The sequence below is a fragment of the Caloenas nicobarica genome, chromosome 3 (genome assembly GCF_036013445.1).
Source record: "Caloenas nicobarica isolate bCalNic1 chromosome 3, bCalNic1.hap1, whole genome shotgun sequence".
NCBI classification, from domain to species: domain Eukaryota; kingdom Metazoa; phylum Chordata; class Aves; order Columbiformes; family Columbidae; genus Caloenas; species Caloenas nicobarica.
The window spans coordinates 74,388,831-74,400,725 of record NC_088247.1 but is presented as its reverse complement, the minus strand read 5'-3'; the positions used below and the strand labels follow the sequence as shown (position 1 = coordinate 74,400,725).

At 44.9% G+C, this 11,895-nt stretch overlaps 1 protein-coding gene across 4 annotated transcripts; it reads left to right on the top strand.

Annotated features, from left to right (window-relative positions):
* Positions 1-2,239: 2,239 nt before the first annotated feature.
* TBXT (T-box transcription factor T) lies at positions 2,240-9,407 on the top strand. Of its 4 annotated transcripts, none has more exons than XM_065632218.1 (8): positions 2,240-2,445; positions 2,591-2,855; positions 3,430-3,564; positions 4,279-4,340; positions 4,434-4,495; positions 5,432-5,605; positions 7,149-7,278; positions 9,140-9,407. In XM_065632218.1, exons 1-8 carry the CDS (start codon positions 2,240-2,242, stop codon positions 9,405-9,407), a joined length of 1,302 nt encoding a protein of 433 aa, XP_065488290.1. The 4 variants fall into 4 exon arrangements, with proteins under 4 accessions (XP_065488290.1, XP_065488289.1, XP_065488287.1 ...); XM_065632217.1 differs by having other exon boundaries at positions 5,429-5,605; XM_065632215.1 differs by having other exon boundaries at positions 5,429-5,605; positions 7,146-7,278.
* The last annotated feature ends 2,488 nt before the right edge of the window (positions 9,408-11,895 follow it).

The window sequence follows — 11,895 nt, the reverse complement described above, 5'->3', positions numbered from 1 at the left end:
AGAATTAAGATGTCTGAGATGTCGCCTTCAAAGTACAAACCCAAAATAAGGTGGTGCTGCCAATCCAAGCAAGCGACAGCCTGCCGCGGTCTTTCAGGGTTTGAATGCTCACGGCTTTTGGTAGGACGTGTTTCTTTGTTTTGAAGGGAGCAACTTAAGTCAAATAAATACCTGACAGTGAAAAGACCACCTCAAACTATATATAGCAGCGACTACGTATCAATTTAGTAAGCTTCGCCCATAATTTCTTTGCAAATGCTACTTTCCCCTTCCAAAGAGGACAAAAAGCGGGCGGTAGACGCTCAGTCAAAAAAAGCTTTAAGAAGCTTTAATGCAGGAATTAATCTGCAGGGATAACATTTTTTTCGCGTTTCTGGACAGTGATCGAAGAGAGCTGGCGTGCGGAATTTGACATGTCAGGTTGAAGGGGAAAAAAAAAAGCCCTGCCGAGTTGAGTAAGTTAACGATACATGAGCCCGATGGTGCTGTGTAATGAAAATAAAGTCGTGAGTCGTATCTCCTAAACCAAAAAGAAACCGAAAATAATAGCGGAAGCATTGGGTTTATTTGAAGTTGGGTGAAGGCAGACACGCTGTGTGCGGAGCGTGGAAAGTCAAGGGGTGCAGGCAGGGGGTGCAGGCAGGGATGCCTGCCGGCAGAAAGAGCCGGTGCCCGGACTGAACCGCCGCCTGCATCCTGCGAAAGAGACCCCCTGGTAGCCCAGCCTCCCAGGTCCTTGTGCTCCCAGACAGCTTTCCCATGTACCCTGGGCGCTTTCTCCTAAAATCTTAAAAAACTCGGCGGCGATGATGCGCGCTGTTTGGAGAGTGGGGAGATGCTTATTGTAAAAGAAACCCTTATTTTTACACCGCGTCGCTTCTTATTCCCTCTCCTTTGCTCCCGTTTAAAGAACTTGTTATTGTTTAAAGAGACCCCATTGAACTATTTCCTGCTCATTGTCACCTCTCTCCCCCTCGCCCTCTATCCAGGGATTCTCACGGAAAGGTAATAAACTGTTTCCCTCACACCACAGACCGCCGCAGCCCCCGAGAATGCAAACTATTAAAACACCGGCGGGCGGGAGGGCTTCGAAACAGCTCTCCTCTTCCTCGCCCCATCTCTTGTTTTTATGCCAAACAACTTTAAAAGAAATTCAGCCCGTTGCAAAGCTTCACCCATGAGGGTCAGCCTTCACTCTCGCCCGCAGAAACTCGCTGGGGTTTCTCCTTGTTGTACAAAACGAAGCCTTTAGCTATCGATCTGGTTTTTAGAAGTATCTTTTTATTTAGGTGGGTTGGCTCGTAAGCATCGATCTGATTTTTAGATGTGTTTTTTCATTCAGGTGGAATGGTTCGAAACCACCATGGTGGAGCATCTCGGCTGCGAAGGCACTGTCTGTAGCGGCAATGGGAGGCAAACTCTGCGTCTTTTCTCACGGGTGGGTTCTTGTGATCCCTAAAAGACGGGGAGACTGTGGCGGGGGCTGCCCCTACTGTGCCACCAGCTTTCTGCTCAGCTGCTCTACAGGGTGGTTTAGGCTTTTCGGTTACGTTTTCCAGCAAGGGTTTGTCGTTGCTAACTGCAACCTTCGCTTCAGCAGAAGCGCCACGACTTGCGCCAAGGGAGCGTGGGAAGTGGGGGGCTGCGGGCAGCCTGCGGAGGGCAGAACTTCCCATTTTTTCCCCCCCTTTATACAAATCCGCGGGCGGCGGGGGTGTCTCCCGTCCAGGACAGGCTGCCTGAAAGCAGACCTGGGGGCTCGCTGTGGCGGGCGTCGGTGGCCCCGTTAATGACTGCAGCGGGGAGGCGGGAGGGTGCCGCACGCAGGTTATGAGGCTGTTGCCGAGATGGGCCATTTCCTCCGCGGCTGCCGGAGCCCCGGCCCCGGCGGCTTTGATAGAGGTGCAAACATTTGGGGGCAGATTTACATAAAATAGCCGCGTTTAATCCCGCGGGCTGCAATTAACATCACAGGCTTCCCCGGGCACCGTTGTGATATGGCCGCGGGCAGCCAATGGGAAAGGCCGGTCGGAGAGATCAAAGCGGCCGTCCGCCAATCAGCGAGGCCCCCCCGCCGGCATTGTGATGTCACCGGGGGGGTGTTTATGACGGGGTATAACAGCGGCCCCTTCCCCGCTGCTGCCTGCTGGGGCTGCGGAGGTCAAGTGGAGTCAGCCCCGGCCCCGCCGCTCGGGGCTCTGCCAGGGCGGCTGCCCCGCCGGGCGGGTGCGGGGCCAGGATGAGCTCCCCCGGGGCGGAGGGCGCGGGCAAGCCCCTGCAGTACCGCGTGGATCACCTGCTGAGCGCCGTGGAGAGCGAGCTGCAGGCGGGCAGCGAGAAGGGAGACCCCACGGAGCGGGAGCTGCGGGTCACGCTGGAGGACAGCGACCTGTGGCTGCGCTTCAAGGAGCTCACCAACGAGATGATCGTCACCAAAAACGGCAGGTAGGGGTGCCGCGGGCCCCGCGCCCTCCCGCCGCCTTCGCCCCCGACCCACGCACATCCCCCGGCGGCGGCGGTCGCCCCGCCGAGCCCGGGGGGGCCGGGGGCTGCCCCCCGCCGTGCCTCGCGCCTCCGTGTCGCCCCGCAGGAGGATGTTCCCGGTGCTGAAGGTGAGCGTGTCGGGGCTGGACCCCAACGCTATGTACTCCTTCCTGCTGGACTTCGTGGCGGCCGACGGGCACCGCTGGAAGTACGTGAACGGGGAGTGGGTGCTGGGCGGGAAGCCGGAGCCGCAGGCGCCCAGCTGCGTCTACATCCACCCCGACTCGCCCAACTTCGGCGCGCACTGGATGAAGGCGCCCGTCTCCTTCAGCAAAGTCAAACTCACCAACAAGCTCAACGGCGGCGGGCAGGTAAGCACCAGGACCGGCACCGGCTCCGGGCCGCCCTCACCCCTCTCAGAGGGACGGGACTGCACCGACTCGGCCTGTGGGGCGGCGGGGGTCCGGCCGGGCCGCCGCTCACGCCCTCCGTCATGTTCCTTTTGATATCGCTGCTATCAAAAGTGCGGGGGTGGATCGCACTTTTTCTTTCTCCCTCCTTTCCATTGCCCCGAACTGCGCTCTTCCAGCAGAAGTGGTCTGTCGGCAGAGGATGGGTGCCCTGGTGTTTTGACTTCCTTTTTTTTAAAATGTCTCTCTGGTCTGAATAATGCAAGCGGTGTTGTTGGTGCGTCTTTCTGGCTACTTATTGCCAAGCTATCCTGTTAAGTAACAGGGACGTGGATAACTAGGCAAAAAGTTGGAGCGTCTGATTACAGTGTTCCTTTCCTTTTCTTACAGCTTCACTTTTAGGGTTTATCTGTACCTGTGGCCTCTTTCTCCTCTGCTAGAAAGATGCATCATTAGATCCTTTAAAACCTCAGTGTTTCCCGTGCCTGTCAGCATCTGCCTTCATTCTGTCACTGCTCTGTCTGTTTGCTCACAGATCATGTTGAACTCTCTGCACAAGTATGAGCCAAGGATTCATATAGTGCGAGTGGGTGGCCCACAGCGGATGATCACCAGCCATTCCTTCCCAGAGACCCAGTTTATAGCCGTGACGGCCTACCAGAATGAGGAGGTATGCACAGCGGGGAAGAAAGGTTGCAAGTACCAGGAGGTTTCAAGTGGCGAAGTGCATGTTGCAGAGCAGAATAATGGATCTCTTTTCACATTTTTCAATTCTTCCTATGTTCTGTTTGAAGCTAAATATAAAAAACGGATTTAATGTATGCAAAAGGCCTGTGCACATATAATAACACAGTCTGATCACTGTCTCAATATGGACTGCAAATTTTGCAAGGGAATAATGCTTAAAAGATTCAGTGGGGCAAACAAGTATGGTAAGAAATACAGTTGTCATTTTCAGTTAAATAGTGAAATAACTGGATGTGCCATTTTCAAAACTGGCCTTTCTCTGATAGCCAAAGTGAATATCTATGTTTAATGAATCTGTAAATTACCAGTCTTTTTGAGATGTTTTTGATGCCCATTCTCCTCTGGCTTGAATGTGAAGCTTTTTGTAACTCTTTACTGTACTAACATTCTTAGCCATTTCCCAAGCAATTCAGGCTCAGAATTTGGCAGATGGGCTAATTCCTAGCCCTCTGCTAAGACTTCAGACCTTATGGGATGTTTAATTGATTTTTGTAAATTGGTTTCACAGGACTAATCTTATTTCTTCAAAAATCTGCCATTTCACTAACTTCAATGGAGAGTCCTAATTCAAATCCTAATATTTGTATGATGATGAATGTTGATACTTGCAAATAAATATACTTGTTGTTGTTTTTAGATCACAGCTTTAAAAATCAAATACAATCCATTTGCAAAGGCGTTTCTTGATGCAAAAGAAAGGTGAGAGCTCTTAACTCTGTTCTAAAGTGTGGGTTTTTTACAGAGATTTGTAAAAGTATATTCTTAACTAATACAACATGGTTTCTTTTATAGAAGTGATCACAAAGACATGATGGAGGAAGTGGGAGATAACCAGCAGTCTGGGTATTCGCAGTGTACGTTTCCTTTCATTCCGTGTCATGAACTTAACTTTGATTTCTTCCATCTCATCTGTTATGTTAAGCAAAACTTTGAGAGTGGTGTTTGCTGGCTGGGTGTAGTTCATAGGGAGAATAATATTACTGATCCTTATGATGGTGGTTCATGCAGGTTTATGTTTGTATAAACATTATGATCTATGTGTGTGTGATTAAGACATCTGTATTACGTTCAAAATTATTTAACAGAATCTTGCGGTTACCTTTATGTCCAAAAAGGCAGCTGCCTTTGTATACAAGGACAGCAATATGCATATGGATATGGAGACAAAGGTTTACTTCAAAATACTGCAGAAAATTATTGAAATGGTACTTGTGTTCTAAGTACTTTAAGAAAATTAGGGATATTGGCTTAAAAAGTTGTTTCAGATGAATAAAAAGTATTCGTGTTTTAATGATTTCTGTTTTAACAGATTATTGCCAAAAAATGTTTGCAGCCTATTAAGGGAGAAAGCTGAGTTGCAGTAGGAATTATTTTGTTTTAGTGAAAATACTTCTTCTTAGCAGTCTGAGAAATCTCAGAATTTAGCTATAGATTGAGACCGCCAAAGAGCAATTTAAAACTGAAGATTACACTAATGATTACTGAGCACACACTACCTGTGCAAAGAAGGGTTTAACCATTTCAGTGTTTCCTTACTGTGATTGTAATTAATTGATAAGTTTAAAAATGTTAGCTTGACATAGAGCTTTTTCCAAGCTGTTTTCTAATTTTCCTTTTATTCATTTAAGAAACTTGTATATATCTAGATTTTTCAGCCATGCTGAAACTCTTGCTTCCTTTCCTGAGTGTTGATTTCCTCACTTACCAATTATTTATCTCGGTTTGTGATTCTTTCCCTGCCCGGCCACATTTTGTACCCATCTTACAAACCTTTTGCTTTTTCACAGTAGGTAGTTGGCTTATTCCTGGGACTGGGACTCTATGCCCACCTGCCAATCCTCACCCTCAGTTCGGAGCTCCTCTGTCGCTCTCCCCTGCTCACAGCTGTGAAAGGTACTCATCGCTGAGAAACCACCGTCCTGCCCCATACCCCAGCCCCTACACCCACAGAAACAACTCACCAAGTAAGTCTGACTCTGTAAAAAGCTCTGTAAAAAGAAGGGGAATGAGCCGAGGGATGTGAGTCTTGAGCGGCGGGTGTCTTGAGTGATGCCACAGAAACTGTGGTTGCTATCTAGCTCAGTTGGCACAGAGGGCATGGAGCTAGCTTTGCAAAGAAATAGGGATGATGAGTACGTGTCCTCAGTCTCTTTATGATGGAAAACCTGAGGGTGTGTAGAACTGTCACCTGCTAATTGATTATATTATATTGTGTAGGTTTTGTCTTGGGCTCTTGAATTCTTGTAACCAAATGAGGTTAAAATTATTTTGACTTTTTTTAAAATTAAGTTTTAAAGTGGGGATTTTAATTATTAGTTATAGGTAATACAATGAAATGAATTATATGTCCAGTTTTATTAATAGTGTCACTTGTTATTAATACATAATAAATGAGGGCCTGGTTCTCGCAGTTATACTTGCCCGTTGCTGTACTTAGCACCAGTACATTAAGGTTGTTCTCAATGAATGTGTCACAATCGGTGCTCAGAAATAGCCAAACAGATAGTTAAGGGAGTGGAGAGAAATGCATTTTTAACAGCGATTAAAAAAAATTATTATTAACTCTCTTTAGCTCTCTCTTTCTTTCTCTTGCTAAAAATTTTTGCTCTTCGGCCTGTATGGATATCGAAGGCTCCCATTAAAAAAAAAAAAATTAATAGTTCGAATTGTGAAGTAATACACAGACTTCCAGAGGCAGCCTGGTTAATCTTGTATGGAGCTTTGCAGTTAATTTTAAAGCAGAAAACTAGCTTTCTGTGGACTTTTCTTGTGTCTTGGTAATCTTATGCAAGTTTTATGACTTGAAACAGAATGAAAGAACAGAACATCTCTGGTGTTCCTCCTTGTTCCCCAGTCCTTAACAAGGAACATCTTCCTTTAGCCATCTTCTGGTAACTTCTTTCTCGTTATGGATGTCTGTATGGAATTCCCTTTACAGCTTCCCAGTGCCTCTGCCATGTTGGCCAATCAGTTTTGGTCACAAGCTGAGTAGTTTAAGCCACAGTCCAATTCTCATGGTGCCTAAGGCAGATTTCAGAGCTCCTAATGGCATGCTCAGCTCAAAACTGGGATGTGTGGTTGAGTGATAAGCTTATTATCTGGGGCTGTTAGACTATTATTGCTAATGCAGAAGATGGAGATGAAGGTGCTGGAGGAGTGATTGGGATAGCGTACGTAAGGAGCACATCTCTTCCCACTGACTGAATGAAGAAGCATGGGCTGAATAAGCAGGTGGTTTGAGGACAGCTTTTTGGCTATGGATGCTTCATAGAAATAAGACTTTGGAATTGTAAGTTGAGCAAAACAACACATCAGCAGGGGCATGCCAGTGAAGTTTTAAACTTGACACAACTGGTAGCTGACTTCACTTTCGTGTGTGTGTCAAGTTTGGTTTTTTACAAGGCAGTAATGGGGAGGGTCATTTAAAGCTGTACATTGCATTTGAATACAAGATTGTTACTTGGTCTGATTCTAGCATTTTTAAGTGCCTGCTTGTTTTCTCAGCAGCCTATACCGATAACTCCTCTGCCTGCCTTTCCATGCTGCAGTCCCATGACAACTGGTCTTCTCTAGGAGTTCCCACACACACGACGATGCTGCCCATGAGTCACAGCACTGGCACAGCTACCAGCTCCAGGTAGGAGTCCATCCCTCAGCAGCCCTCAAACTGGCAAATTAATACTTTCTAGGAAGAGAAGGCTGAAAAAGGAGGTAAAGAGTTAACCAGCAAATTAGAAATCCTTATGGCCATGTGTGACTCAATGGCCATCTGGAATGGGGTGGTGTCACTGAGAAGCACTATTTACAAGAAAAAGATTGGAGAAACAGATAAAAACTATATTTTTGTGGTTTGGGTTTGGTAATGTAGATGCTTGTGACAGCAATACTTGATATATGAGGGATTGCAAATCACTTAGACAAACATCCATTGAATTTGAAGATGTGCTTTTCAGCTTCATCTCCGTTTTGCTTAAAAGCAAAATGGTGTTTAAAAAGTTTAGTTTTGATCTATTACATTTTAGCCAGTCACTGCTTTCTCATCCATCTCCACAAACCCTTGTTCTGCTACAAATGAAGGGGCAGTGAACCATAATGTGGAGAAAGGAGCAAGTGGTTGGGGCAGTAATTCTTTACTTGAGCATTGCCACGGAAGCCAGCATAGCTTGGGATTATATACTCAGTGAAAACCTTTCCCGTTTTGTGATCATATAAAAGTATCTTTTCTTGTACTTTTTTATCTCAAAGTTTTGGATCCTTTAGCAGAGATTTAGTTTACAGTCAGTCCCTTTGAGCTAAACTTGCAAATTTAAAGAAATACAGATAAAATGGTAAAACCTTTGCTATTAAGAACAGGAGGATGAGGTTTGGACATCTTTCTTGGCAATTCAGATCTACCACTCTGTTTGTGGAAAGCATTTTTATTTGAACCATGCGTGTAGACACTTAGCTATTAATCAGAGTATGTACTATTACCCAGGATAAAATAACCATATTACTGAACATAAGTTTAGTCCTGAACATATATTTATGAAGTAAAAAGGTCCTCCTGGCACTTCTTTCCATGTCTGTCCCCCAGGATACACACTTGGAAAGTTGCGAAGTCCACTGAGTTTCAGTTGCTGCACTAATAGTTGTCCAGTAGATAAAACCAGTAGAACTGGAACCGTGGGACCTGAAGGAAGGCTTTTCTGCCACCCCTTTTGTCTAAGCCCTTGTTTGTAAAGTAGGGAGAATATTATCATTCTTTTGTTAAACTACTTGGGATCAATAGGTAGAAAGTGCTATGTAGTATTACACAGCAGGACTGAAATTATAGTGTTTCTCTTGAATCGGCTTGTTTGTTTTAATTCATGTGTGTGTTTATATGTATGTGTATACATACACACATACCCAGCAGAGAGTGTGGAGGCTCTAGTGTCCTGAGAAGGGTTTTTTTTCCTTTTAAGCAGCCCTTTCTGTAGTAGTCGTGCAATCTACTACCATCTATCTAGCTTTTCCCCTAACATGAGATGATGAACAAAGTCCTAGGAGGGCTGAATTGCTGTCTGGAGGCATCTGTCCGTCTCTGACTACAGAGGCACTCAAGGGGGATTAGGGCTTTTACAGACTCATGGCAATGGATTCAAACCTGTTTGGGTCCGTCAGCTGCTGTGTCCAGCCACCTCCATCATGTGGCTTTGCCCTGAGAAAAGGGTATGGCATGGCTCAGGAATCAGCTCTCAAACCTCTGCATTTTTCAGGCCAGCCTGTTCATTCCTCAGTTTGGCTTAAAATTTGCTAGCAAACCCAGTGCTGGAACCTGCTGTTGGGAAAACAGGGTGAAGAAGACCTCCTGCCAGGGCATCCTTCATGCCCCGCAGTGGCTGAGAGCTTCCTAAAGAAATTCACTGTCTCCAGCAAATGAACCCAGCTTGGGAGGTGTGTTGTGACCTGAGCACCTGCCAGCAGGGACCAAAGTCACCAATAACCTATTTCATGTATCCCTTTCCCCCTTTCAGTCAGTATCCTAACTTATGGTCTGTGAGTAACAACACCATCACACCGGTATCTCAGTCGAGCGGGATATCCAATGGCCTCAGCTCCCAGTTTTTACGCGGCTCTCCAGCACACTACACCACCCTCCCGCACCCGGTCCCTGCCGCCTCCTCTGCCTCCCCCCTGTACGACGGGGGGGCACCCACGGACCTTCCTGACAGCCAGTACGATGCCTCCGCACACGCCAGGCTCGCATCCACGTGGACGACTGTCACCCCTCCTTCCATGTAAACCCACACCTTTCCCTATAAGACAGACTTTGTAGCTACTGAGTTACTGTAAGTGCTTAATCCTCAAGGAAGAGAAAAAAGGAGATATGAAGTAAATTACAGACAAAGCATCTGCACTGCTTTGCATAGAGCATCTACATTATACCTCTTACAGTGAACAGCGCATCACTGACTTCATGTAGAGTTTACAAACCTGGTGAGTGTGCAATTCTGAGAGCAGATTCACTGCTTTTAAGTTTTTTGTTTGTTTGGTTTTTGTTTTTTTTTTTTTAATTATTAATTTTGGTAGACCTACGTTTTAAAACTTTGAATTAGATTCAAAATTTCTCAATGTTCTGATGTATTCGGACCTGAAGTTTGGCATTGTTCTTATCTGGACAACTTTCTTGAGTGAGTTATTCCTTGTTTTTCAGTTTTTTTTTTTTTTTTTAATGGCAAACTTAGCTGTAGTCATGAGAAGTTTTATTAACCGTCTAGTTAGAAGCGTTCTGAAATATGCACAAATGTAGCTGAGCAGTGAAGTTTTTGGAAAATCATGTGCACTAACACGTATTTGCCTCACAAATACGTTGTGTTCTTAAGTGTATGCTTATTTCCTTGCTGCTGAATTAATGTTGAGACAATCTGCAAGAACTATATTCTTCCTAATAAATGCGGTACTAATGTTTGGTCTATATTGTTTTACCCCAAAGACCCCTTTAGAGGTAAATTTTGCTGTTTGATCATATAGATTTCAATACCTGTCTGCTTGGGTAACCAATGCATTTCAAACAGCCAGTGTCTTAATAAGGAGCCTTATCCAAAACTTTTTGAGCCATTGGAAAAACATCACTGTTTTTTTTAATGGTCTCTGGCTCAGGCCTTAAGGGAGGGAATTCAAAACCTGGAGAATCATCCTAATTTATTTTATTTCGATACTGTACTCTGTTGATCTTTATTTATTATTTGGTAAATTACAACTTTATTTTCTACATGTTAAGAAATGTAAATAATCCCTCAACCTATGGTATACTCTTTTAAGACAATCATACATGGGATATGTCACCCAATGGCACGTTGAACAGCATAGTATGTAAGTATTTAACTTATTGTAAGAGTGAAAGCTCTATTTACCATTAATTTGGGGGAAAAGTGCAGATATTCTAAGCTTTAAAATACACTGCTTGGCTTGCTGGAAAGATCAGGTCCTGATAAAATACTTCCTTCAGGACTGATATTAAGTAATATGATCTACATTTCTAATGCAGGCTAACCCAAAACATTGCTCTTGCACATGTCTCTTTTCTCACTGACTCTGGCAAGTGCATATCCCGAAGAAAGCGAATTGTTTTGCATAAGCCATAATAAAGAACTTTTATATTGAAGTGCCTAATATAGCAAAGCAAAATTCTATATCAGGGAATTCCTTGTATATCTCATCAATGTGTGCTCATGTGCTACAGTGGCAGCTTTAGGATGAAAAGCAAATATTTGCCACCATTTTGGTTTCTTTGGCACCCTACGGGCACGTCTCTGCACCCGGAAAGACTTTGGCAGGGCTTTCTCCCTGCAGAAGGATTTGTGTGCAACTGCAGGCTGTGGTTTCTCGGAGATTCTCCAGCAGGAGACAGCACCAGAAGCAGATGGCTGCATGACCATGTTCTCTGTCAATATGTAAATATTGATCTAAGCGCTCCTATTTTATTGTGAAAGTAAATTGTGTAAATGATGTAAGTGCATTATTATTTAGACTATTTTGTAGAAGTTAGCAACATATTTCATTGTGAGTTTTTTTTAACTTGTATTTAGGAAGTATAATTTAAATTGAAAAAAAATTAAAGATTCTTAAATAAACTTAATGCTTTATTTCCAGTTTGTAGGGGGTGGTGGGAAAGGTGAAACAGATGCACATCAGACATATTGAACCTACAGTCTGTTGACCTTCTGTGGCGCAGTTTCACAAGTGGCTCCTGCTGTACAGCAGCTTCCAGCCGTGGGTGAAGGGTCAGAGAGTTCTTTGTAACCAAACTAATGATTATTTAGTCATAAAGAACCTAAAAGGATCTCTTGAGATGCTGCATACATTCTTTTCATCTGCTTCTCCCCCCCGCTTTTTTTTTAATTCTTCTCATTTTGGTAAATTCCTGACTGACTGTTGGTCAGGGGTGGTAGCTGCAATGGGCGTCACTTCTGAGAACTGACACGGTCAGTGGCGGAGCCCAGAGAGGTGGTAGATGCCCCATCCCTGGAAACATTCAAGGCCAGGCTGGACGGGGCTCTGAGCAACCTGATCTAGTTGAAGATGTCCCTGCACATTGCAGGGGGGTTGGACTAGATGAGCTTTGAAGGTCCCTTCTAACCTAAACCATTCTATGATTATATGTCATGAAGGGAGCAGCTTTATCCTTTGCCCCAGAGTGATACCCTCAAAGCAAACACCTCAGAGGAAGGAGGTGATCAGTCTGTCATGCAGTGAAAGGGAAAGGGACCCATAAAGTGTGAGAGAGTCC

Coding starts and splice junctions, on each gene's coding strand:
- TBXT (XM_065632215.1), top strand. CDS start 2,240: ATGAGCTCCCCCGGGGCGGAGGGCGCGGGCAAGCCCCTGCAGTACCGC. Junction 3,565..4,278: donor CGGCCTACCAGAATGAGGAG/GTATGCACAGCG, acceptor TGTTGTTTTTAG/ATCACAGCTTTAAAAATCAA. Junction 7,279..9,139: donor GGCACAGCTACCAGCTCCAG/GTAGGAGTCCAT, acceptor TCCCCCTTTCAG/TCAGTATCCTAACTTATGGT.